The following is a 26681-nucleotide window of genomic DNA, read 5'->3' as shown; positions in this document are numbered from 1 at the left end:
TCCCATAGGTGTGCCCCTAAAGTACCCATGCTGATAGTTCCCTGAGTTGCTCATCAAGCAACTGAGATTCTAGGAAAGGTGTGGTAACTGGAGTCAAGCAGGACCCATTTAGAAGATGACAACCCTTCTCAGGGGCCCATTGCTTTCCACAGGCATAGTCAACAGATGGGCCTTTCACTGGAGTGGTGACCACTGGAGATACAGGCATCCACTCACTGGCTAAGGATAGTGGGACAATGTAGGAGGCTGACAGTAAGCTCAAGAAACAAGAACAGGTGGATAAGGGTGGGAAGAACTAGTGGACAATCTCCACCTTCAACAGCTTCTCAGGACAAGGACTGGCTGAGGCATCTCTGATCCTCAGACCCGAGACCTACCTGTGCTGAAGTGCAGTACCTCCCCTGGCTGTCGTGGAACACACCACAAGCAATGGTGGTGGTATGGAGTGCCTTCCTGGGGGGTTCTCAGAGTTACCAAGTCCACTCCACCCTGAGCTCCTAGGCTCATGGCTTGCCCTTACACACACACACACACACACACACACACACACACACACACACACACACACTGAACAAGGCATTCGAGGAACCATCAACTCAAACAGAAGGAGTATTATCAAAAATATAAGTGACCTATCTCCATTTATAATGGTGGTCACCAAGGATCAGAGGTGAAAAGGCTCATCTAGCTGCCTACCATTGTCGGGGGCAGAGTGAGAGGAAGCGGAGCTACTTGGGCACACACAAAGAGGGTTATTGGAAAGAACTGGCTTGCCCAGTGTGGAGCTGGTGAGACAATTACAAAACAATCCATGGGCAGGAGGTCATCAGGAAGGGCAACTGGAACTCTAGGACACAGGCTAAACTGATGGCCACAGGTAGGCTTTCCACTTCTTCAAGAAGCCTGTTTTAGTCTTAAGGCATGTCAGCTGATTGATTCAAGCCTATCAGCTTTGGCTGCAAGAACCTCCCTTAAAGTCAACTGATTAGGAACTTTTAACCATATCCACAAAAGACCTTCACTACAAAACCTAGATTGGTATTTGACCCCAAAACTGGGAACTTAAGCCAAGCAAGCTAGCAACCAAAACCAAGCACTGTAGATGGATTTTTCTTTGGGCCACCAGCTCACAAAAAAACGACACAGAGACTTATTATTAATTATGAAAGTTTGGCCTATAGCTTAGGCTTGTCCCACTAGTTCTTATAACTTAAATTAAACCATCTATATTAATACACATTTTGCCTCGTGGCTTTTTATCTTCCATCTTGCACCTTCTGTTTCCTCTCTGTGTCCTCTGGGGTCTCTCCCACACCAAGATTCATCTCCTCTCCTTCTCTCTCTGCCCAGAAGTCCCACCCAACCTCTTCCTGCCTAGCTATTGACCATTCAGCTCTTTATTAAACCAATCAGAAGGCACCTTGGCAAAGACACATCTTCACAGTGAACAAAAAGATTATCCCATAACAGAGCATCAGGCCAATCTGCCAGCAGTATGGGCTGTTCTGTCCCTTACTTCTCAGACAAATGCTGTTGCAGTAAAGCCCTCACTGAAGAGTTTCATCTCCAAATCCTCGACTTGAACCTTTTCCTTGAGCCAATTTTACTTATTGGAAAGGTTCTTTGTGACGATATTATACATATTCTACTTTTTCTCCTATTAAAATTACTGAAGATGAGACTGGAAAGATTTCTCAGTGGTTAGGAGCACTTGCTTTTCTTTCGGGGGACCTGAGTTTGGTTCCCAGCACCTACATCAGGAAGCTCACAAATGCCTGTAACTCCAACTCCAGGGACTCTAATGCACTCTTCTGCCCTCTGTGGGCACCTGTATTCATGTGTGCAATTGCATGCACATGCACACTTGTGCACACATACACACACATACATATTTTTTTAATTACTGAAGACATCAGATACAATATCAAGGGGCTCATAAGACTTATGGAAAGTCATGTCTAAGAATGCAAGGGATCAAAGAAGTTAAAAACACAACCATTTGGTAAGCAAATCATTCAAGCAGATGTAGAACTAGAGAGATGGAGATGGCTGGTCCTTCCTCCCATTTCACACAGGTATCACTCTGTCCTCCACATTGCACCAGATTCTCTAAAGAACTGCCTGTGAAAGATCTCTACATCGACATTACCCACAACAACATCAAGCTGCAATCAAGCCCTCCTCAGCCCCAGCACACTCAATGGGACAGCTACATCCCACAGTTGCAATAACCTATTGATTGCTCAGTCCATGGACACTACTAGTTTCTCTCTCTCTCTCTCTGTCTCTCTCTCTGTCTCTCTCTCTGTCTCTCTCTCTGTCTCTCTCTCTCTCTCTCTCTCTCTCTCTCTCTCTCTCTCTCTCTCTCTCTCAAAATTCAATTTTCCATTGACTTCCACCACAGCAAAGCCCCTTGTTTTCCCTTCACTTACTTCTCCTGCTTATAAAGCCACTCTCCTTTTCATCCCTCTAAAATGTCCACTTTCCCCATCAAGGAGCTACTACTCAGGCTTACACACTGTTCTTTGGTTTTTAACTATAATCTGTGTACTAAGAGCACTCAATCTGTGTACATACACTAATACTCAACCTGTCTCCATATTAGATACTACTCCTGAGCTCTGAGTTTGAGTACCTGTTGCTATGGGAACCTATACTTGGGTGTTTCATGGTCCCTGACTCACTGCCCTTTCCACTGCCTCCATACCTCCTTCAAACAAAACTTCTCCCCAGGTTCCAACATGAGCCCAATGGGCTAACAGAAACGTAGGGATTACCCCCCAACTCCTGCTTTCCTTTCTTCCTATGCACTGGTAAGCAGTTTTATTTTGTCAGGTCAAGGGAGACTACCACTGAAAACCATGCTTCCTACACAGCTTCCTTTGCAGCTAGATGTTCAGGCCAATGAGATGACAGCAGAATCACAATTGGTCATGGAAAGGCGATTCCATTCAGCCTTCCATTTTTTTTTCTCTTCTGAAAAAGATGGTTAGAGTTCTAAGGCTAAGTTGGAACATGAAAATGACCTTGAGGACAGAAGCCACAACTGAGGATAACGGGGTAGAGGTAAAAAGAACCTGACACCTTGAGCACTTGGCAGAGTGGCATACCAAACCTGAATTCCAATCCAAGCTTCCCTTCACATAAAAGAATGCATCGTGTTAAAGGTAGGTTGTCATTGTATATTGTATATTACACCTGCTACATATAATCCTGATAAACCAAACTGTGCTGATCCCTTTTAAATCTTCCAAACTTGCCCATTTCTCTCCATCCCCAACACCACTCCCATTCATCGTCTCTCCTTCCAGTTACTAAAAGAGCACGCAGCACTGTTGGCAGGTCAACCTGCTCCCATTCTTCCTCTAATTTAATCAACTGTCCATTTTGGAAGTGAAATCTCATGTTATGAACTGTCTTACTTAAGGCTTCTATTGCTGTGAAGAAACACCATGACCACAGCAACTCTTACAAAGGAAAACATTTCATTGGGGTGGCTTGCTTACAGTTCAGAGGTTCAGTCCATTATCATCATGCTGGGACATGGCAACTTGCAGGCAGATATGGTGCTGGAGAGGCAGCTGAGAATTCTACATCTTTCAGGCAACATAAAGTGAACTGTCTCACTGGGCAGTATCTTGAGCATATGTGAGACCTCAAAGTCCACCTCCTCAGATCACACCTATTCCACAAGGTCATACTTCCTTATAGTTCCACTCCCTTTGTGGCCCATTTTCTTTCAAACTACTACATTCCACTACCTGGCCCCCAGGGGCTTATAATCATATCATAACGAAAAATGCATTCAGTTCAACTTCAAAAGTCCCCATAGTCTATGACAGTCCCAAACTTATTTAAAAGTCTAAAGTTTAAAGTCTCTTTTGAGATTCATGCAATCTCTTAATGGTAATCGCCTGTAAAATCAAAATTGCTGTGGGATGGTCTGTATGTCAAATGTGTTACTGATTGGTCAATGAATAAATCACTGATTGGTCAGTGGCCAGGCAGGAAGTATAGGCAGGACTAACAGAGAGGAGAATTGAGAGAACAGGAAGCTGGGTGAGAGAGACACTGCCAGCCGCCATCAGGACAAGGAAGATGTAAAGTACCGGTAAGCCACAAGCCACGTAGCAAGGTATAGATTAATAGAAACGGATTATTTTAAGCTGTAAGAACAGTTAGCAAGAAGCCTGCCACGGCCATACACTTTGTAACCAATATAAGTCTCTGTGTTTATTTGGTTGGGTCTGAATGACTGTGGGACTGGCGGGTGTCAGAGATTTGTCCTGACTGTGGGCCAGGCAGGAAAACTCAACCTACACAAAATCAAAAAGCAGATCACATACTTCCAACACACAATGGCACAGGATATACATTACCATTCCAAAATGTAGGGAATGGAGCATAGTGAGGAAATACTGGACCAAAGCAAGACTGAAAACTAGCTGGGCAAACTCCAAACTCTGCATCTCCATGTCTGATGTCAAAGTGCTCGTCAGATCTCCAACTCCTTTCAGCTTTGTTGACTGCAAAACACTTTTTCTTGGGCTGGTTCCATTCCATTAGCAGCACTCCCAGGCATGTATCTCATGACTCTGGCATCTCTAACATCTTTGGGTCTCCAAAGCAATCCAGGCTTCTCCTTCACAGCTTCACACAATGGCCTCTCTGGGCCTCCATTCAGGGACAACCCTGACACATGCCTGCCCTCAATGGTTTTTCCTTAGTCACAAAGGAAGGTTCCATAATGCTTTTCTTCTATCTTTGACTCTAAAACCAGAACCATCTGGCCAAAGCTGCCAAGTTTGGCTGCTTGCTGGGCTGGAACATGGCCCCCTTGTTCAGTTACATCTTTACCAGTTTTTTGTATTTGATGGTTACCTTCAGTGCCTAAGCTTGACCATTCTGGAACTTGTTCTTTAGACCAGGCTGGCCTCAAACTCAGAGACCTGCCAGCCTCTGCCTTCTCAATGCTGTGATTAAAGGTGTGCACCACCACACTCGGCTCTAAGCTTTTCTTTAATTCCTTTTCACAAGTTGGAAACTTAGCTGGGTGGGATCTTGCCCTGAGATCACCACTCCCTTTATTCCATCTAATATGTTTATTTCCTTGAGCACAGGACTTAATTCCATTCCACTTAACTCCATTCCTCTTCTCATCAAATTTTACATTTTCTTGCTCCTTTTCATTATAAATTTTCATTAGAGTTACCACTAGTAACCACGTGACAGAGTCTATACTAGGCTGTTTTGAGATTTCTTCTGCCAACAGAATCCAAAACTCTTCACTTTAGCCTCGGGCAGACTCTTCAGATAAGGGCAAAAAGGAGCCACATCTTTCACCAAAATATCACAAGATCCATCTCTAGGCCACACATTCTTCTGTGAAACCTCTTAAGCCAGGCCCCCAGAGTTCAATTCATACAGCACCACTGTTTTTCCATGTTCCTACCAGTATGGCCAATTAAGCAGTGTTTAAAATACCCCACTGCTTTCCTAACCCAAAGTACCAAAGTCCAAATTCCTCCAAACAGAAACATGGTCAAGCCTATCACAGCAATATCCCAGTCCCTGGTACCAACTTCTGTCTTAGTTTTTCTATTGCTACAAAGAGACACCATGACCACAGCAATTTTTATAAAGGAAAACATTTAGTTGGGGCAGCTTACAGTTCAGAGGTTCAGTCCATTATCATCATGGTGGGGCATGTAAACTTGCAAGCAGACATAGTGTTGGAGTGGTAGCTGAGAGTTCTACATCTTGCAGGCAACAGGAAGTGAACTGTCTCACTGGGTGGTATCTTGAGCATATAAGAGACCTCAAAGCCTGCCTCCACAGTGGCACACTTCCTGCAACAAGACTGCACCTATTCCACAGGGCCACACCTCCTAATAGTGCCACTCCCTTTAGGGGCAATTTTCTTTCAAACCAACACATGAATCAAGAGTAGTAAAAATATCCACATTCTTCAAACTATTACTTCTTAGAATCTAATCTGGGAAAAACAGTTCAATATGTCATCAAAATGATGTTTCTGGATGGTCATAACACCAGTACATAATGGCTTACAAATCTAGATGCTCAATAACAGGGACTGGTTATCAAAAAAGCAAATACATTCAGGAGAAAATTGGCCTTTCATTAAAAGTCCTGACAGGGTACTAGCTGAGGTCCTGCAGATCTGGCCACATTCATTTCCTAGCTGAGTCTCCTCTTGGAAGCCTTCTCTCACTTCCCCAGCCTGGATAGCATGCATCCCTCCCTCAGCATCCTCCTGAATGCCTCATCCTCTCCATCGAATACTTTCCCCACTGACTATGAACTTTTGTTCTCTTACATTATCTCCCAATAGACCACAGGCTTTTAGGGGACACCACCATCATTTCCCTGGTTGGAGGCATGTATTTACTGGTCTGTAAATACAAAAAAATAAATGAATGATGGTGCTACAAACTCAGCCAGCCTAGACCACCTTTCACTGTCCAATAGAGGTGTTAAATATAATTGCATGTCTCTGATACTAAGACTGTCTATAATCACCCAGCCTGAACTGTTCTTAAAAATTGGTCAGGTTACAAGAGCCCTTTTTTATCTCCCTTCAAGGATAGCTTTAGGCCTTGAAGAAATCACCTTATACAATAAAGAACAGCTTAAAAATAAGCCAATGGATCTTCACTGGAGAATCAAATACCTAGTCCTATTCCTTAGATAGTACTATGATCCCAAGATTCCAACTCAACTGGTATATCGTCCTTGAAAGACATGTGTGCAGAGATTTAAGAAGTCATGTCTTTGACAGAAAGGTCCTTAGATGTGGTTGATTAATTAGGCAAATGACATCAGCATCACAAGAAAGTCATGTAGGTTGAGATGCCATTTCTTCAACTTGTTAATATTAATACTTGCAGCAGTTATAGGCAAGCACTCTCACAAGGAAAGACTCTCAACAATGAATAGAAACATTAGCACAAGCAAAGCTGAAAATGTTCTCAGTCACCATCTTGAAAATGAGTGGTAGCTAATACAGTGGCACCACCACCATGTTGAGCTGCAGAGTGAAGCCAAAAGAACACATGAAAGGGTCCGACAACATTGCTCTCCATGTGAGTGAATGAATAAAGTAATGGACCAGACTTAACTTTGTCAGAAAACATGTTTATTAGAAGTGAGTGCTCTGGGCAATCTACAGAGAAACAAGGAATTGTCAGCTCTACCAGAACACTGTAAAGGACCACTGGACTTAATGAGGGACCCACCAGTCGATGTACTTCTACTAGATTTGTTTGGAGCTTAGTCAATGTTGTGGGCACAAGGTTGCATACATTTTTCATGACCTGCTTCAGAGCCGTCTCCCTCCGCAAGCTCTACTACTTGTAATGGGCGACTCTGTAGAACACAGGTTGCACACGCCCTGCCACAGGTAGAGAGAGACCTGTGTTCATTACTGTAGGGTTCATTTGCAACTAAAGTCAATGTCTTTTAACAAAGGGAAAGTATTCTGTTATTTTTATTTGTAATAAAGGACATTATATAACTGTGCAAACACACAGAAAATTGCACATATATAGCTCTGAACATAAGGAGGGAGAGATGTATGTGACACACACCCCAAAAAAAGATACAGCCATTTTTTTTTTGGAGATAGAGATTCAGGAAGCATCAACAAACAGAGGCTGGCACAGAGATGCCATCAGGTCCAACTCAGTAATCGTCAGTCACTCTACACACACAGAAAGCATCCTCTTTGAACGTTTTTGCCAGAAAGGCAAGTACCTTGTCCTTCATGTCAACTAATCAAGGGCAAAGGATGTGAGACACCACGGAACAGCAAGGAAAGCCACATGGTGGAGGTTTAAATGCAATCCCCCCTTCCAAGGGAAGATAGCCAGCTTCTCTAAAGGAAGACACCTTTCTAGAGAAAGAACTGAGCCACCCTATTCATGGTGTGTGCTGTGTAGATTCCGTCAGCCTCAACACAAACTAAAGTCACCTGGGAAAAGGCAATCTCAATTGAGGGATTGCCTACCTCAGACTGGCTTGTGGGCATGTCTGTGAGGCATTTTATTGATGTGGAAGGGCCCAGCCCAGTGTGGGTTGTTCCACCCCTGGACAGATCATAGTCTTGGGTTGTATAAGAAAGCAGGTCATCATGCCTAACCCACACGAAATAGGGTTTATTGGTTAAAGGTTATGATAAGCCATTTTATGTATACTCGATTATAATATTTAATTAAGGAAACACTATCATGTACGAAGAGATGTCTTTTTCATTTCTTTTACAGTCAGTAACTGTACTAAAAAATAAAGAAAGCTAATGCTGATCAAGCCATAGGGAGCAAGCCAGTAAGCAGCATTCCTCCATGTCCCTGCTTCAGTTCCTGCCTTGCGGTTCCTGCTTTGAGATCCTACACTGACTTTTCTCATGATGATGGACTGTGTAATATGGAAGTGTATCTTTCCTCACTCAAGCTGATTTGGTCAGTGGATTTATCTCAGCACAGAAACATAACTAGGACACGGTATTACCACTACCAAGAGATCATGAGCTGGGGAAGAAAAGTAGGTAACTCTCAACATAAGAATGTCAAAGGTCGTTCAATGTGCTCTCTGGTTACTGAACCCAGTTTTCTGTTCACTGATAAGAGTCATGAGTATGAGTATGTGAATGTGTGAGGAGTTAGGGAACAAGAAAAAAGACAAGATAATTGGTTTTCTTGTGCCACAGATGATGAGTTCTTGATACCCAACCATCTTGGCAAATGATTAACTACTCCAGGGATGGAAAACTCTAATGTCTTCTAGATCCAGGTTTATAGAATAAACATGGGGGGAAATGAGTGCTTTTGTATAAGAGGCATTGTGGAAAATGACAAACTAAAAATCTTCTGCTCCATCTGAAGGTATTCAATGATACTTTTCATATCTAGCAATGAGGCAAGGCACGCACACACACACACACACACACACACACACACACACACACACACACAGAGCCTAGAACTGTCTCACAGACTATTTCTGATATCTCATATGTTTACTAGCACATCTGGGGGGAATTACATTTTATATCCAGCCATATCTGGCTCTAAGACAGTAGTTTTTAACCTGTGGGTCACAACCCCTTTGGGAGTCAAACAATCCTTTCCCAGGGGTCACCTAAGACCATCAGAAAACACAGATATTTACATTATGATTCATAACAGTAGCAAAATTACAGTTATGAAGCAGCAACGAAAATAATTTTATGGTTGGGGGTCACCACACCATGAGGAACTGTATTAAAGGGTCAGAGCATTAGGAAAGTTGAGAACCACTACTCCAAGACATCAATCAATATTTGAAATAACCTTCCTATACATGATAGCTAGAATGTATCAGAAGAGGGTGAGAGCTCTGGTATCAGAGAAATAAAACAGAGCAATCCATCTAAAATCCAAATTTCAGAACCTTCTGCTGCTCCAGGTTTCCTCACCAAGACTGAAGAGCATCATCATATAAACAAAACTCATTTTTCTGGTGTCTTTAAAATCAGCACCCAAGTCCCTAACAGAGCTCTCTGGGGAAGGCTTGCTCTTTATAACCAAGGTGTCTAAAATCACCAAAGAGAAGGTGAATCTCTGCTATCTGAACATCATCCTCACCATAAAGGGTCAAAGGTAACAACATCAGCAGACACACAGGTGGAATATATGTTACAAAGTTCATCACTCCTAGACCATTCAAAATATGGTTTATTGGTTAAAGGTTATGATAAGCCATTTTGCATACACTCAAGTATAATATTTAATTAAGGAAATACCATCATATAGAATGAGATGTCTTTTTTATTTCCATTAAGGTCAGTAACTGCACTGAATATGCCCAGATTATTTTTCTTATTCAACAGACTATTTTTAAGGCTCACAACAATTTTACAGCTAGAAATATACGTACTGAAGTATACTTGGCACTTCTTATTTTTAAGTTAAATTTGAACAACCAATTAAATCCCTCAGTCCATATTATGTAATGGAGGCACAGGCTATAAAAACGTTGACATTGGTTATCGTCTCATAATGCAATTTAGCCCTTCTAGTAATGGCTGTGCAAATAATCAGCCACAGGAAAACCATTTTATATCTCATACAATTACCTACCACCACAGAAGTAATTGTTATTATTGTCCTGCTTATTGAACTACAATAAGCACCCTTGAGTTGCTGAGACAGTTCAAGGCCATTGTGGAAACTCCCATCTTCACAGACTCATCTGATGACTATAATTAGCAAGGTTAAGAATGGCAGTTTCAGATGAACATTAAGCAAGAAATTATCCCCAGAAGGTTTGTAAGCTTCAGACTTTAAATGGGAAGCACCGATGTCTCCTATGACGTCCACTTCCTGTCTTCACAAGGCCACCTGTCACCCAGGCAAAGTCAGCAGCTCTGAGACAACTCACCATCCATGAGAAAATTCCATGACCCCCACAAGGTCAGTTTTGTCCCTAAATGGCATCCGCTTTCTGCCAGTGTTCTGGTAGGACTGGTCACACTTCGGGGAGCTTGGTCAAATGCTTTCATTTCGGTGGGTTTGACTTTTGGTTTCAGGAACTGCCCTACCATCTTGAAAAGGATCGATGAATTTGGGTGGCTCACTGGCTACATCTGTCAGTTTCTCATCAGGTTTCTATCCAACCTTGGCTTCTCTATCAGCACAAGCACAAGAAAGGCCATGGGGTAGAGGAGAGGCCAACTTATTTTTTTACATGGGTCCCACCTGAGCCGAATGGCTAGTAATCCATCGCTGAACCTCACCAAGCCCAGAATCATCCCAAAGGCTCTGGATACACAGGAAGCCAAGATGCCTACTGGCCTGCCTTCCATTCTCCTCTCACACCAGTCAACAAATCTACCACCGGGGAAGCTTGGGGTTCCAGGAGGGCCCAGGGAACAAGCTTGCAGCGGATTGACACTGCAGTCAGTCTCTTACCCAAAAGGTTAACTCAACCTGCATGGAAATTTAGACACACCTTAAGAATGACAGCTATTGTGACTGATTCGAACTGGAGGGTGGGGGTAGGAAGCCCAAAGTGACCCTTGACACTGGTTCCTTTCAGGATCTGCAGGCCTGCTGGTAGAGGGTGGCCAGTCCCTTTGGCTTCTTTATTCAGAACCTCCTCTTGAGAAGGAACACCTCTGAGGGCACCCTCCCCTGGGGTTGGTGGTGGCTTCTTGTTTGTCCAATGGTCCAAATCCCACGCAAGAACGGTTGTGGCTAAGCCCTTTCCCCCCAGAGACCATAGGTATTTCTCTATTGTTCAAAAGATGACAGATGGATGTCTTCTTTCAACATTTTGGACCGATTTCAAAATATCCAGTGCCCACTACTACCTGTGTGGCCTTGGAGACAAGAATTAGCCCCTGAATGTGCTAGAGAGTTCTGGGGACAGGATTCACACCCATGCCTCCTGACAAGTCTGACCACCCACACACAACTTCCACGGTCCACCTAGGGGGTCCCTCTGCAGTTCCCCTTTCACCCTGAGAGGCATGACACCAGCAGAGACCGCCCCCAAGACCCTGCAAGGAGAGCTTCAGAGCCCAGAGAAGGGGGGAACTAGGCAGCAGGTGGGGGGAGGGGGCAGGCACTCAGTGGCCCCTGTGGAACGGCAAGGGAGGTGTCCTCTGAGCACCCCCCTCCGCCCCAGCACTCGTCTCCTTTGCATTCCCCCTCCCCAGAGCCTGGCTCCACACAATCACCCACCTTCACCTCCCCTCCCAGTCCAGACTCGAGCACCCCCGGGGGCTCGGCACCCCTAAATTGGACAGTCCGCAGCGTGGCCCCCTGCATTCCCTCGCACGTCCGGCGGCGACTTTTTTTTCTTTTTTCTTTTTTTTTACCTGTACTTTTCTGCACACTTGGGGCGGCTCGTCGAGGCTGAGCAAGCACCTCCCCGGGACCGCTACCTTCCCTCCCTCCGCCCCGGCTCCGCCCGGCTTCCTCCTTCCCCTCTCCAAGGCCGCAAAGTAGATGGAGTAAGAGAGTGTGTGCGCGAGAGAAAGAGAAAGAGGGAGCGGGCGCCGCGGGAGGCGGCGGCGGGAGGCGCGCCGGGCCCCCGCCACCCTCCGGTCCCCGCCGCCACCCTCGGGTCCGCCGACACCCTCGGGTCCCCCCGCCGCCCTCTGATCCCCGGCGCCGCCACCCGAGGGCTCAGGACTCCGCTCGCACCCGGTTCGGCCCGGCCCGGTTCCCCGGCGCCGCCCGCGCCCCGGCGTCCCCGTACCTCGTAAAGGTCCCCAGAAGCCATGCCAGGCTGCGGAACTTGGCTCGCCGGGTGTGCGCGTCTTGCTCGCTCGCGCGCTCCCGTGCGTGTGCGCGCGGGGGGCCCGGGCTGCGCGCGCGCGTGAGCGCGTGTATGCGTGCGTGTGTGTATGTGTGTGTGCGCGCGCGCGCGAGTGTGTGTGTATGTGTGTGTGTGTATGTGTGTGTGTGAGCGCGCGCGAGTGTGTGCGGCGTGTTGAGTAAACTGTGTTTTTGCAGAATGACAGGCTTGGGGGCCGCCTGTGCGCAGAATCGGAGCGGGCGGCGGCGGGGCTGGCGTAACCGGCGGCGGCCGCGGCGATTGCAGCGACACACGAGCGCGGGCAGCGGCGACCGACGGCTGCGCAGCGCGCCCCAAGCCTCGGACGCGGCCCCCCGAGCTCCCGGGCCCCCCGCGTCCCAAGGCCGGTGACTGCAGCGCTCGGCTCGCCCCGGCGCCGCCTGCAGGAAGCCGCCCCGCGCCCGCCGCCCGCCCGGACGCTGCTACCACTGGGCGAGTCCCCGCCTCCCGGGAGCCCAGCCCGGCCCCCGGGGCGGAGGGGGCGGCGGCCACCGCGGGCCGAGCCCGGGGACCGTTCCCGAGCCCGACCGCGCGCGCGCAGCCACGAGGGCCCCCAAAGTGCCCGGCCAGGTGCCCACCCCGCATGACCTGCTTGGGCTGCGAAAGGGAAGCTTGGAGGCAGGTCTCTACCTGCAGTTCACATGGAAGGGAGCCCCTCTTCAGTCCTGCTTCTTGCTTCAGGGGTACCCCACTCTTCTCCTTCCCGGGGAAGGAACTGGGCACAGTCTTTGGAGACCTGGCCCCTGGGAGCTAAAGGGGCCCTTGCTTCCAGGATGGGTTTTCAAGAAGAGAAAAAGATGAAGTGGTCCATCCACAGGCTCCATGGAGAGCCAGGACATAGTGGCCATTCATTTCCACTAAACCCTGCGAAGAGTTTAGGGCCAGGTGTGGCCTTCCCTCGGCAGCCCTCCCGCCCCACTATCCAGTCACTCATCAGTTAATCAGCAAACATTTCCCAAAGTCCACCCGACCACAAGTGTCTGCGGCCACCAGTGAGACCCTGCCCACAATGGACTTTGAATGCCAGAGGGAAGAGAAGAGGCAGCTCAGGGAAGGGAAGAAGGGTTCCTTGTGTGTCTCAACGGGAGCTGCAACTACTGCCAGGCTGCAGAGGGAGGCAGAGGGAGGGATACGGGAAGTTATCTCTTTCTAAAAAACATCCTTTACATATATATGGTCACCCTTGTGCTGAAAGGCTTCTCCTTGTGTACTAACATGGCTGTCTCGGAACCTGGACAGAGTGTTCTGAAATTGGACGGGGACACAAGAGCTTCACATAAGCTCCAATGTCCACCTTGTCTTTTTCTGATCCAAATATATGATGGATATAAGCTATATGCTCCTTCAGTCATTTGCTGTTTGCCGCACGGTGGTGAAATCACCTGTTGCCCTTTCTAAATGGGTGCTGGTGGACAAACACCATGGAAGATCCATGTACCTGTGGTGTTATGGCCTGTCCATCCCCCCAGGGAACTCAGGAAAGCTGACTTATGTCTTAATCTGAACCCTAGCCTCTCCTCCTGAAGAGGGGCAGGACAAGAGCTTGTCGAGTATCACAAACTTGGATCACAATTGCTGGTGGAGAGTGATCCAGAACCAATGCTTGTCGCAGAGTATGTCAAAATAGCAAACTGTGTTCCAATTTCAAGTGAAAACTCAGTATTGAAGTAGAGAGGAGGAAATGGTGAAGGTGGGGAATAAATACAAACGTACATTTGGTTAGAAACTGCGGGAATTGGCATCACCTTAGGTTCATTCCCTCTTCTTAAATGGTATCTCCCCAGGGGCCACCGTTTTAAATAATATAATTAATAATAACTACCTCTCAGTCAATAGGTAGCAAAAGAAACCTGAATGAGTCTCAACTGTTGGGTAAAAATTGGTATGCCGCCATCATCTGAGAATGTCATTTGGAAAGGGGATGATAGCAAGAAAGAAACTGAATTTGACATAATATACTAAGTCAGATTCAAAAACATAATCAGTACTTTGGGGTGGGGGAACACATACCCAAAACTTGACTATTATGCTCAAATTCTCCCTGGGAACGAGATTTGAAGATCGCTAGTTTAGACTGGTTTTCAGGGTTTCAGGAAGTGAGTTCTCACTGAGGAGCAGCATGCTCGGGATATTTCATTAAGATAAGGACAAGAATCTTGAGAACTCACAGAGGAAGGACTGGGCTTCTGCTTGGGGAGGAGGGAAGGAGATGGCAGGCTGTTCTGCAGTAGGAGAAATGCAAGATTCCAAAGTGACCTTGGATGGTGGATGCCAGGTTAGCTCATGGAGGGTCTTGAACCCTAAGCCAAGAAGTCTGCCATGTAACAGGACGGTGAGCCAAGAGAAAGTTGCATCAGTCAAAGCATGTGGCAAGGAGAGGAAAGTCTACAAGAAATATGAAAGATCCACCATGTGATTGGGGTGAGAGACAGGGAGACCAGCTGTGGTGGTCCTCCCCGGCAGCAATAAAATAAGGATGTAAAACTGGACTTGCCAGATGACCCCAAGAAAGAAGTCATCTAACTTGCATTATGGCTGCTCCACCTACTTCCACCAAGCATTCGATCCAGATCAACAGGACCTGGTGACTAACAGGATGTGTGCAAGTCAAGGACTGGGGGAGGGGCGAGCAACTAGGGAAAGAAAGGATACACAGATGACTAAGGTTTGGAACTGTGGGTGAACCACCCACCCATCACTATACTATTTTATTTCAAGTTTATTTCCCCAGCCCACGCTGGCTTCCAGGAAAGAGAGATGCTTCCTGAGGCTGAAAGAGGGAAGGGTCTTCACCCTTTGGACAGTGCCGTTCCAAATTCTTCAGATGACAACATGGAAAGGGAGAGGGTGCCACCATCTCACATAAACTAGGTTAGACCCTTCCAACTAACCGTACACTGCTCAAGGACAAGGGACAGAAAACTCAGTGAAACCCACCTACAGGAAGAGCCTCGTGACTTGACCCGTGCAGATTCAGAAAGGATGGAATCACTTTCAAGACTGGCTGGTATTAAGGTCTCAAGGGATAGGAGGTGGCTTCTACCACTCTCCGCTACTTTCTGCAGGCTGCTGTTTCACCTGTTGAAAATAAGCTTTCTGCTTGCCACCTGGCAGCTCCCCTCACCTCACAGGGTATATTTATAAATCCCAAGGAATGTCTCTGATTGGCCCATAACTCCATTCACACTTTGTTTGGCCCAATCACTGTAGTCAGTCACTGACAGCACACTATGATTGGCCAGACATAAGTCACAAGACCGTCTGGGAGGTAGAGGGATATGATGATTGGCAGTTTAATCAAAATTACATGATTGAAAGTGGGGATGAGTGCAAAGAAATGGCAGAGATACAAGGGGAAGATGGATGGAGAGAGTGATGCTCAGTCTATGCTGGAACAAATCTGGGACAAAATGGGAAGATGAAAGGGAAGGAGGTAGCTGCCCAGCATGACCTTACAATAAAGCAAAATCAGCCAGTTTACTAGTCAAGGACAGATTAGCCCCCCTGCCCTGACAGAAGCAACACTGTCTTTCTAGTGTGAAACATCCTGTTGCCCTCTGATGCCTGTCTATGGGTTGAGCATGGGGACTCTTCTGCACACTGGCTTTTTGACTCTTCTATCATCACTATCTACTAGGTTTCTGATGCAAGCTCATCACCCTCTGGGTCCTTCCATATCTAGATGTACCCTGTATGTAAATGTATTCCAACGTACTAAATAATCCCCAACTCTAATGGTTCAACACAAGATGCCATTTGTGAATTCATAGTTTTGTGGCATGAATTGGTGGTTCTTGCTCAGATCTAGGAGATGGCCAGTCAAAACGTTCAGTAGTTCTGCATCATGAATGCTTGACTGGGGCTGGAGCACCTGCCTCCAAGATGCTCCCCCACATGGCTGCTGGCAGGACGCTGAGGCCTTTTGGATCAGGAGTCCCTCCCTGTCTGACTGCCCTGACATCATTCTCATCTTTGTCCCCATGAGAATTAGTGTCAGTTGTCAACTTGACCACAATCTAGAACCACCTGAAGGATGGGCCTCTGGGTATGTCTATGGGAATAGTCTTGACTATGTTCACTAATACGGAAAGACCCATTTTAATTGTGGACAGGCCCATTCCCTGGGCAAGGGATCCTGGAATGTATAAAATGCAGAGAGTGAGCTAAGCACTAACATTCACACATCCATTTGTCTATTCTGACTAGGAATATAATAAATCATCTGCTTCAAGCTCCTGTTGCCTTAACTTCCCCTTCCATGATGGACTGTTCCTTGAACTAGGAGATGAAACGAAACCTTTCCTCCCCCTTAACCTGATGTAGCTAGACTATTTTATCACAGCAACCAGAAAAGAAACAAAGTCCAAAATTCCGCACAACATTCAGAGCATGGGGACAGTGACCCATCCAACATCCCCTGCCACTCAGTGCTAGCAAGCCTGCCTGATGTTGCCACTGAAATGACTGGCATGGGCTGACTGAGCAACTGGACACATCGTCAGAGACATGGCCAGTTTCTACCTCAAAGATGAGGAAACTAAGAGTCCTGCTGGCCGATGCTGGAGTACAGGGAGGGTGATCCAAAGCTCTGAAGACCTCACCATGATCACCAAACACATCCACTTCCACTGTATCATGCTCTTTGGAACGTAGTCCCCAAGTCAAGTCAAACACAAGAGAACGAGAGCAAGCTAGTTCTTTTAAAGGGGAACTATCAAAAAAAACTTCCAGATTTTAAAATTGTCACACCCATCTGAAGTTGACGGCCCAGTGATGTGTTTTGTGAATTAAATGTGCTAGTATTAACAAAGTACCTGCCACTAATAAGGGCTGACTAACAGTGCCTGTTATATTACTGTGACAACTACTATTAACTAATTTCAAGCTTGAGATATGTCTAAGTAATGTCCTTAAAGGTTCAAGATTTCTAAAAAGGGGGTAGTAAATCCAATAAGACCTTCAAAATGAATATTGTTTTCAAGACATGAAGAAGTCCTTACTACTAATTAAACTTGATTTTCAGTATTAACTTTAAAAGGTTTTATCTCCACAATGATAATGATAGTTGAAGTGAATTCAGTCTTATTCCATAGCTACACTGTGCTAGGCATTATTAATGCTAAACAAAATGCCCTGCCCTTGTGGTACTTAGCAAACAATGAAAACAACAGGCAATAACAAACCAATTAAAATACAATAAGCCAAAAATGCAGCTAATGCGCTCTTGCTTCAAGTAGGGATGAGAACTAGGAGACCAATGAAACCGGGTAAAGAGGAAGAGAGGAGCCAAGATGGGTGTGCAGGGACAAGATGTCACCAATTTTCATAAGGTGCACAGATAAGACCTCACTAATATGCTGGCATGTGAGCAGAAAGCCAAACCATGTGGAGAGAGGAAACAGATCAAATAGAAGGACAAGAAATGTCATGGGGGAGGAGAGCGATGGCGGGAGGTGAGCAAACAAAGTCACATGACCTGGTCTGTTGGCTCCAAATAACAAGAGTGATGCTGGACATGTGTGAGGTCCTACGGATGGGAACCGTGGAAGACGCTGTCAACAATGAAGAAATATGGTGGACGCCGTGCCTGAAGAAAGGAGGGAAGTCCTAAAACTTTGATCTGAGCCCCTGGGTAAATAGAAGTGGTGTTTACTGAGATGAGGAAACCTGGGACATCATTTGTAGGTGGCGATAGGACCAGGTTGGAAGGAAGCAACACCTCTCTGCCTCAGCAGTGTGGAGAGGAGCAGTAGACTTCTGAGCAGGGAGGAGGAGAAAGCATCTGATATGTGTGGGAACGTCTGTGGGAGTAGTAAGGATGTGAGGAGAGCAGACAGCTCCATAACTGAGAAATTGAGCATGGGCCTGGAGGAGAATGGGGCCTGGGATGAATCCCCAATCTCTTGAGCATTAGATGACAGGAAGAGAAAGAGGAGGCAATAACGGGACCTAAGAAGGAATGACAGAGGGAGCAGCTCACCAATGGACTGCTTATCTCTGATCCAAGTGAGAGGGAGAGACAGAGACAGAGACACAGAGAGAGAGAGAGAGAGAGAGAGAGAGAGAGAGTAGGGCTAATGGCGACATGTTGGTGAGAGGTTGTGTAAGAAGTCCGTGGGACCTGACAACACAGCATGGGTAAGTTGGAAGCTAGAGTGGAATGGGTTGAGAAAGAAAGCCTTGGCAATGAGGACATGCAGGTGGTGAGCATAGGTGAGTCGTTCAAGTCCTTTAGTGACAACAAGCAGGGAAGTGGGTCAGCAGGTGGTGGGTGCATTGAATGTGGGGAAGGTGCTTAACACAGAAGTTATCACAGGCTGTTTGTACAACAGTGCAAATGACGTAACAAGTGTGAGGAAATGATCACACAATAGAAGGGAGAAATACAGGAACAAGGTTTTTGAATTTTTCAATCAAGATCAGGCTCAGAAGGCCGATATGGGCAGACTGAGGAGCCCACAGTCCATCTGCATGGGGTTGAACTATGTCCTACAAGAATTCACATCCACCTAGAACCTCAGAGCACAACCTTGTTGTCAGATAAAATCAGTTAAGAGAGTGTGGTGGTTTGGAAAAGAATGGCTCCCACAGGCTCCTATATTTGAATGCTTGGTCACCAGGAAGTGAAACTCTGAAAGGATTGTAAGGATGAGGAAGGAGGGCCTTGTTGAAGGAAATGCATCACTGGGGGTGGGCTTTGAGGTTTCAAAAGTCCATGCCAGGTCTAGTCTCTCTCTCTCTCTCTCTCTCTCTCTCTCTCTCTCTCTCTCTCTCTCTCTCCACCTACAGATCAGAATGTAGCTCTCAGCTACTGCTCCAGCACACACCTGCCTGTACGCAACCGTGCTCCCTGCCATGATGATAATGTATGAAACCTCTGAAACTGTAAGCCAGCCCCAATTAAATGTTTTCTTCGTAATAGCTGCCTTGATCATAGTGTCTCTTCACAGCGATAGAACAGTGACTAAGACGGAAGTTGGCACCAGGGAGCAGGGTATTGCTGTGACAGGCCTGGCCATGCTGCTTGTTGGTAGAATGTGGACTTTGGGACTTTGGATTAGGAAAGAAGTTAAGGCTTTAAATGGGGCTTAATGGGCCATACCAGTAGGAACACAGAAGACAGTGGTCCTGAGAGTAATGTAAATTATGACAGCCTGGCTCAAGAATGTTAGTAAGTGGCCTAGAGACCATTCTTATGATATTTTGGCAAAAAAAAAAAAAAAAAAATGGCTGCTTTTTGTGCTTTTCCTGAAAATCTACCTGAGGCTAAATTAAAGAGTTTTGACTAATGATGTTAGCAGAGATTTCAAGATAGTTTAGTATTGACTGTGTCTTGTAGTTATTAGTGGCTAGTCTTGTGCAGATCTATAATGAAAAGGAGTAAGCTGAGCAAGGAAAAATACAAAATGTAGAGTTTGAGGAGAAAATGAGCACTAGGAAGTGGAATGGAGCTAAGTTCAGTGCTCAAGGAGAAAAAAAAAATGTTTAAAGAAAAGCCTGATGTTAAATGGAATAAAGAGAGTGGTGGCCTTAGGGCAATGCTCCACCCAGCTAAGCTTCCAACTTGTGAAACAGAATTAAAGAACAGCTTAAGCATTGAAGGAAACCACCAACAACACAAAGCTGAGGTGAATGTAATTGAATAAGGGGTCCATGTTCCAGTCTCAGCAAGCAGCCGAGCTTGGCAGTTTCAGAATCAAGAATACAAGAAGGGGGTGTGGAATATCCCTCCACACCTAAGGAAAGTCATCAAGGTCAGGAATATGTTATGGATGTTCCTGCATGGAGGCCTGGAGAGGCCATTATGTGAAGCTATGGAGGTGAAGCTATGGAGGTGAAGGTTGGAGACCCCAAGATGTTGGAGATGCCAGGGTCGTGGGATGCCTGCTGAGGAGAGCTGCTAACAGAACCAGCCCAAAAGAGAGAAGTGTGTTGCAGTCAAAAAAGCTAAGAGGAGTTGGAGAGCTGAAGCGTACTTCAACATCGGACATGGAGATACACAATTTGGAGTTTGCTCTGATGGTTTTCAGTCTGACTTTAGTCTAGTGTTTCTTCACTATGTCCCTTTCCTCCTTTTTGGAGTGGTAATGTATAACCTGTGTCATTGTGTACCAGAAGTATGTAATCTGCCTTCTGATTCTGATTTTACAAGGGGTTATAGTTAAGAGAATTCCAAGAGTCTCAGAAGAGACTTTGAAATTTGGACTTTTAAACAGTGGTGAGACTGGAAACTACGGGAACTTCTGAAGTTGGATTAAATGCATCTCTACATCATGATGCGGCTATAAGCCTATGGGGCCAGGGAGTAGAGTGTGGTGATTTGAGTAAGTATGGCTCCCACAGGCTCATATATTTGAATGCTTGCTTAGTCACCAGGGAGTAAAACTCTTTGAAAGGATTAGAAGGATTAGGAGGTATGACCTTATTGGAGGAAGCATGTCACTGGGGGTGGGCTTTAATGGTTCAAAATCCAATGCCAGGCCTAGGTGCTCCCTCCCACACCTCCTCTCTCTGCCTATGGATCAGGATGTCGCTCTCAGCTACTGATCCAGCACGTACCTGCATGCTGCCATGCTCCCTGCTATAATGATAATGGACTAAACCTCTGAAACTATAAGCAGGCCCCAATTAAATGTTTTCTTTCGTAAGAGTTGACTTGGTCATGGTGTCGTTTCACAGCAATGATCAGTGACTAAGACAGATGGGTCGTAAGGCTTAGGATGGTAACTAACCCAATAATTAGTGTTTTATTATTATTATTATCATTATTATTATTATATTTATTATATTTATTTGTTGGGAGCAGGATGTACCTGTGCCATAGAGTATGTGTGGATGTCAGAGGACAGCTTCTAGAAGTTGGTTTGTTGTCGTTTTTTTTTTTTTTTTCTTACACCGTATGGATGTTGGGTCTTGAACTCAGGTTGTCAGGTTTGGCAACAAATACCTTTATCCACTGAGCTGTCTTGCTATCCTTCATAACAGCCTTCTGATAAGAAAACACAGGTATCTTATGTCCTATATAGAGACACATAAACAGAAGATATGTGGCAACAGAGGCAGAGATTGAAGTGATACATCTGCAAGCAAGGAATGCCAGCAGCCACCAGATGCTCGGCAGAGGCAAAGAAGAGCTCTTCCCCAAAGCTATGGGATAGAGTATGGCCCACCACCTTGATTTCAGCCTCCTGGTCTCCAGAACTCAAAGAATAAGCATTTAGTGGCTTCAGCCATCACATTTGTGGCCATTTGTTATTGCTGCCATAGGCAGCTAGCACACCATCACCCGGGGGGAGGGGGGGCAAAGGAGGTCTGCGGCAGGCTGCAGAGAAAGTCGGCTGATAGGTTAGCACTGTCTCTTATTATTTCGATATTCTCCACGAAATAAGGCATAAAATCATCTGATGGAAGGGAGAAAGAAGAAGAGGAAAGCAGACGCAATTTGCCTGGAACGACACTGACTTAGTCTGCTGTGCTCCCCCATAAAACCTCAATAGTGATGCTCTTCACTCCCAAAGGCGTCCAGATTTAGACAACTTATAAATAAGTGGCTTTTCCAGTGCTGTCTATCTGAGGACAAACTAAAGGACGTGGAAAGTCAACTCTAAGAGAAGAGCAGGTTGGCTAGGAAAGCGTAAGAGCATGGCTGGGAGGAGCTGAGGGCCCACTGGATACTTGCAATTGTAAGTCCAAAGTCTGAGCATTTCAAGCAGTAATCATGCTTGTAACTTTCCCAGCCAGATTCTGTGGCGCAGGGGCAGCCTGGACAAGGTGGTGATGTTGGGTTCAACCAAGGCTAGGATTTGCAGTAGGGGTTTCATACAAGGAGAGGATCATGGGAGAGTTGAGCATAGGTATGAAGTGATGATAACTGAGAGAAGCTAAGTTAGATAACAAGAAATGTGATTGGGGGACGCCATGCCAGAGGTAGAAGAAGCATGAAAGGATGGTTGGAGTGGGATGCCTGAAATGGTCCTCCCCTTCCATCAGTCACGACACCTGCTGCTCATCAGCAGCTGCATGTCATCTATGTGTGACACTCTTCTGCTTCCCTCGCCTTTCCTGCTTCTCTCCCTCATGCTCTCACTGGAACGACCCCTGCTACCCCACACAAGGTTAACCTTTAGGGCCTTAAAGACCTTGAAGATAGAAGATGGTGTGGGGTGAAGATGGAGGTAGAAACCACCATGGACTTTGGGAGTAGTAGATGGGCTGAGAATGAAGGGAAGAAGAACAAAAAGTTAGGGCCTGACAGAAAATCAGTCAAGACAGTCTTCCACCTTAACTCTGGACTCCAGAGATTTTCAGTCATGAGGTGAACTGGTCATTCCTTGTGAGCATCTTAGGCGGGACTCAAAGGTTTAGGCATGTTGCGTTGCTGCACCATTTCCTGTGGGTCCTGTGTTACAAATGCAAGAAGGAAAGCTAGGACATGCTGTGGAAGAGATAGGTGGACTTCCAGTGCCTTAAGAAGGTCCAAGTAGGACAGGGCGGCAGCTCCTGGGTAAAGTGCTTGCTGCACAATCCCGAGAACCTGAGTTTGGATCTCTAAACCCATATAAATGTTGGGTGTGGTAGTATAGTCCTAACACTCCAGGGCTGAAACAGGAAGAGACAATGATCTTGTGCCTATAGACCAATTAGTCTGAATGAAATGGTCAACTCTAGTTCTGGTGATAGACCATCTTTAAAAATAAGGTAGAGAACTCTAAAGGAAGACACACTATGTGAACCTCTGGTATCCACATACATATGCACACATGAGTGCATTTGCACTCACACATGTACACCACACTACACATCACACCACCCCCACCCTCATCCCACCATCGCCACACACAGAGAAACCAGCACACACACACACACACACACACACAGTCCAGACTCTCTATTGCTCTATTCTTATGGAAAACATCCCCCTGGCAAAGGCAGCTGGAGAGAAAAAAAACCCAATGTTTGGCTCCTTGACTAAGAATTGGCCCTGTGGCCTTGAAACCTTAGGACGGGAGGTGGGTGAATGTGGAAGCCAAGAATATCAAATTCTTAGTTGTGTGTGTGTGTGTGTGTGTGTGTGTGTGTGTGTGTGTGTGTGTGTATGTGTGTGGTTAGAAGGAACCTGGGGTTAAGTGTGCAAACTCAATGTCCCTGTGTCTAGAAAGATCAAAATGTAATTTCTGTGGGTACACATTGCATCAGCTGCATCATTGTGAAACTGGACTGTTCCCTAAGTAGCTAGAATGAATGCCACCTGCATCTGGGTTCCTCAAAAGTTCCACTTATGATTGTGAACTCCAAAGAGCTGTTGCTATGGCGCGTCGTATACATTGATATTTAATGTATTGGAATCAGAATTGAGGAGAGATAAGGGGGAGAGGAACACACACCATTAATTATCAGAGCAAAATTGTTCTCTAGAGCCACATGCTTCTAGAAAACCCCTCTGTTCATTACTGGGACCTCAGGAGTGAAACGCCAGAGCACAGCAGAACTGTTAGGAACATACAGGGATTCTTGGGAGAATTCCAGGGCCCCAAGGATGCCTGGACCACTCTCAATGAACTACAGTCAACAGAATCTTGAAGGCTGTCTATGTGGAGGGTGTGGTTGCATCTTTGGAGGGGATAGGAAAATGTTTATTTTCTTAGCAGACTCAGGCTGCTTTGTTCCAAGTCGTAGAAGGTGAGCATTCCTATTCTTGGCCCTGGGAGCCTCCGCTCAGGAGGGACATGAGAGCAGCATTCATCGTGAGCTGTTGGCTGAACCCTGAGCAGCAAGCATTGGGGAAGCACTACAAAGGGCTTTTCCTTCCTATTCTTTTTTCTTTCTTGTTCCCAATCTCTTCTTTTTCTTCTTCTTTCTTTTTTCTTTCTTGTTTGCTTTTTTAACAGTGAAAAATTCTAAAGCCATGCAAAAGTAAATAGGACACCACAGTGACTCTATCTGTAACCACTACACAGGAGAGAAGTCCCAGGTCAACAACACTGATTTCATCTCTATTGTCCCATACCATCCCTAGGCTCTTTTGAAGCAAGCCCAAGATATCACATCATCTCATGAAAGTATGCCAGAATCATTTTCTTAAATGTAGCAATAACTCCTCCACCACACCTATTTAACACTAATTTCTCTTGGTTGTTTTTAAGGGTGTCATGTAGTACAGGTTAGACCCAAACTCACAGTGTAGCAGAGGGTAGCCCTGATCTCCTAATACTCCAGCCTCTATTTCCCAGGTGCTGGGAGTATTTTATCACAGCAATAAAAAGAAAACCAGAAAAAAAAGAGTAAAAAGCCACTGGCAAGGATCTCTCCAGGAGCCACCCTGTCTAGGAAGTAGCTCCAGCCTCCAGTTCTAACTAGAGAGACCTGGGTACAGGAACCTGGATCTGTGGACCTAGAGATTAACCCAGTCACTGGGCAAGTGAATGCACTTTCTCTGCAACCAGTTTCTCTGGTTCTAGCTCAAGATCTTTATACAGGCTCCAGCATTGCTTCCACTATACTGTTGAAATTTTAAAGACAGACTGTGTATGCAGACAGGATGTGGTAATAACGCTGAGTACCCATGCCTTCTACCCATGACCCCTTGCTAAGAGAGTGGCCATAACCAACTACACTTCCAGGAGGTGGGGATGCTGAGGCATGGAGAATGGTGCTGTGGAACTACAGGTCATTAGACTGGGGTCTGGTAGAGTGGAGTCAGACTTCCTAATGAGCAGAAACCTCCCCAAAGATGCCTAGACACCTTCCCAAGAAGCCTTTCCTTTAAACCCAGATAAGTCCATTATATAGATGCTTAGGAGACAGTGCCAGTGTAACATTAAACAAATCATAAGCAAGCTCTAAAACAAGCAATACAATGGGCCATTTTTCTAATTAACCATGTATAAATAATATTTACTGTGTGAAAAGACTCGCTGTCTTTGTTCCTGTGGGCTCGTATGACAAAACAGCATAGTCTAGGTCAATGATAAACAAGAAACACTTTATTTCTCCCAGTTCTGGGAGATGCACATTGAGTTGGAGGGAACTGTTGGCTTCCTGGTCCATGCATGGTGCCTTGTCACTGTGTCCCTGTGTGGTAGAAGGCCACTAATCCATTCACAAGGGTCTCACCCTCATGAAGAAACCATTTTCCTATTCCAATACATTCATTTTAGGGGGATCAAGCATTCAGATCACAGCATCTATCATGACAAAAAATGAGAACAACAGTCGAAGAATAGGTATAAGGTCATGAGTAATTATTTATTTGCATTTTTGGTATTTCTTAGTTTTCTATATTGAGTATGTATTTGTTTTGAAATGAGACTATTACTTGGAAAAAATAAAAACCACTCAACTCAGAAAAAATTAGGAAAGGCACTACCAGGCAATATGGAAATAATGAAATAGTAACAGACAATTAACTTAGAAAATAAGCTATGCAAATGCTCTTATAATAAAAAAATACAATGAGACAACTGGGAGATGTCATTTTAATTAACCAATGGATTGTTTAAAATTTTTATTCTAATACTCAGTATTCCTGATAACATACAGAAATTAGCTCATAGATAATTTGGGTAGAAACTTAATTCATACCTTTTCTAGAAGTTTGACATTGCTTGCCATATGACTCAAAATATTTGTGACTTAGGGCCTGGCAATTTAGCTTCCTCAAAATAGTCTAAATGAAAGGATCACATGTATCCATGATGTCTTATGCTTAGAAGTATGTGCTATAGTTATTTATAAAACCAAAAATTACTAATATTTAATTTCCATAATTAGAGATGAAGATTCTTCAGGAAATTAAAATCATGACCTTTAAAAAGAATAGTTAATAATGTGGAGACAGCTTGTTATAGATCACTGAGAAGGAAATGCAGACTACACACAATTTAGTGGGGTCACAGTTTTATTTGTAAAAGTGTGTGTGTGTGTGTGTGTGTGTGTGTGTGTGTGTGTGTGTGTGTGTGAAGTTATTAAAAATCAGGCACATGCCTGTAATCCAGCACCACAAAGGCTAAGGCAAGAAGACTGACAGTTCAAGGTTACCTAGGTGAAACAGGAAGTTCAAGGTCAACCTGAGCTACATACTGAAGTCCCATCTCAAAAAACATTATTGAATCTAGAATGTGTTGGTTTATTCCATAGACATCATCAGATTTTCCAGATGTTTTGCCACAAACATAGAGTGAATAATCATGGACACATCTGCAGAATTGGGAAATGTTAGCAAGTATTCATTTGTTTCTTTGTCTATTTCTTTGAGATAGGGTCTCACACAGCCCAGTCTGGTCTTAAACTTTCTATGTAGTGAAAGATGACCTTGAACTCCT

General features: G+C 45.4%; 1 protein-coding gene across 1 annotated transcript in view; it reads right to left on the bottom strand.

The window, feature by feature from the left end:
* Nucleotides 1-12686, bottom strand: part of Cdyl2 (chromodomain Y like 2) — a 197026-nt gene extending 184340 nt beyond the window's left edge. Inside the window, exon 1 of the mRNA XM_052727883.1 lies at nt 12262-12686. Coding sequence (XP_052583843.1) covers nt 12262-12285 — 24 coding nt within the window. The 5' untranslated portion in view covers nt 12286-12686. The remainder of the gene's footprint in view (nt 1-12261) is intronic.
* Between the last annotated feature and the right edge of the window lie 13995 nt (nt 12687-26681).

Source organism: Peromyscus californicus, unplaced genomic scaffold (assembly GCF_007827085.1).
Source record: "Peromyscus californicus insignis strain IS unplaced genomic scaffold, ASM782708v3 Scaffold_8__1_contigs__length_139910024, whole genome shotgun sequence".
NCBI classification, from domain to species: Eukaryota; Metazoa; Chordata; class Mammalia; order Rodentia; family Cricetidae; genus Peromyscus; species Peromyscus californicus.
Note: the sequence above shows the minus strand (reverse complement) of the source record. Positions and strands in the feature narration are given on the sequence as shown.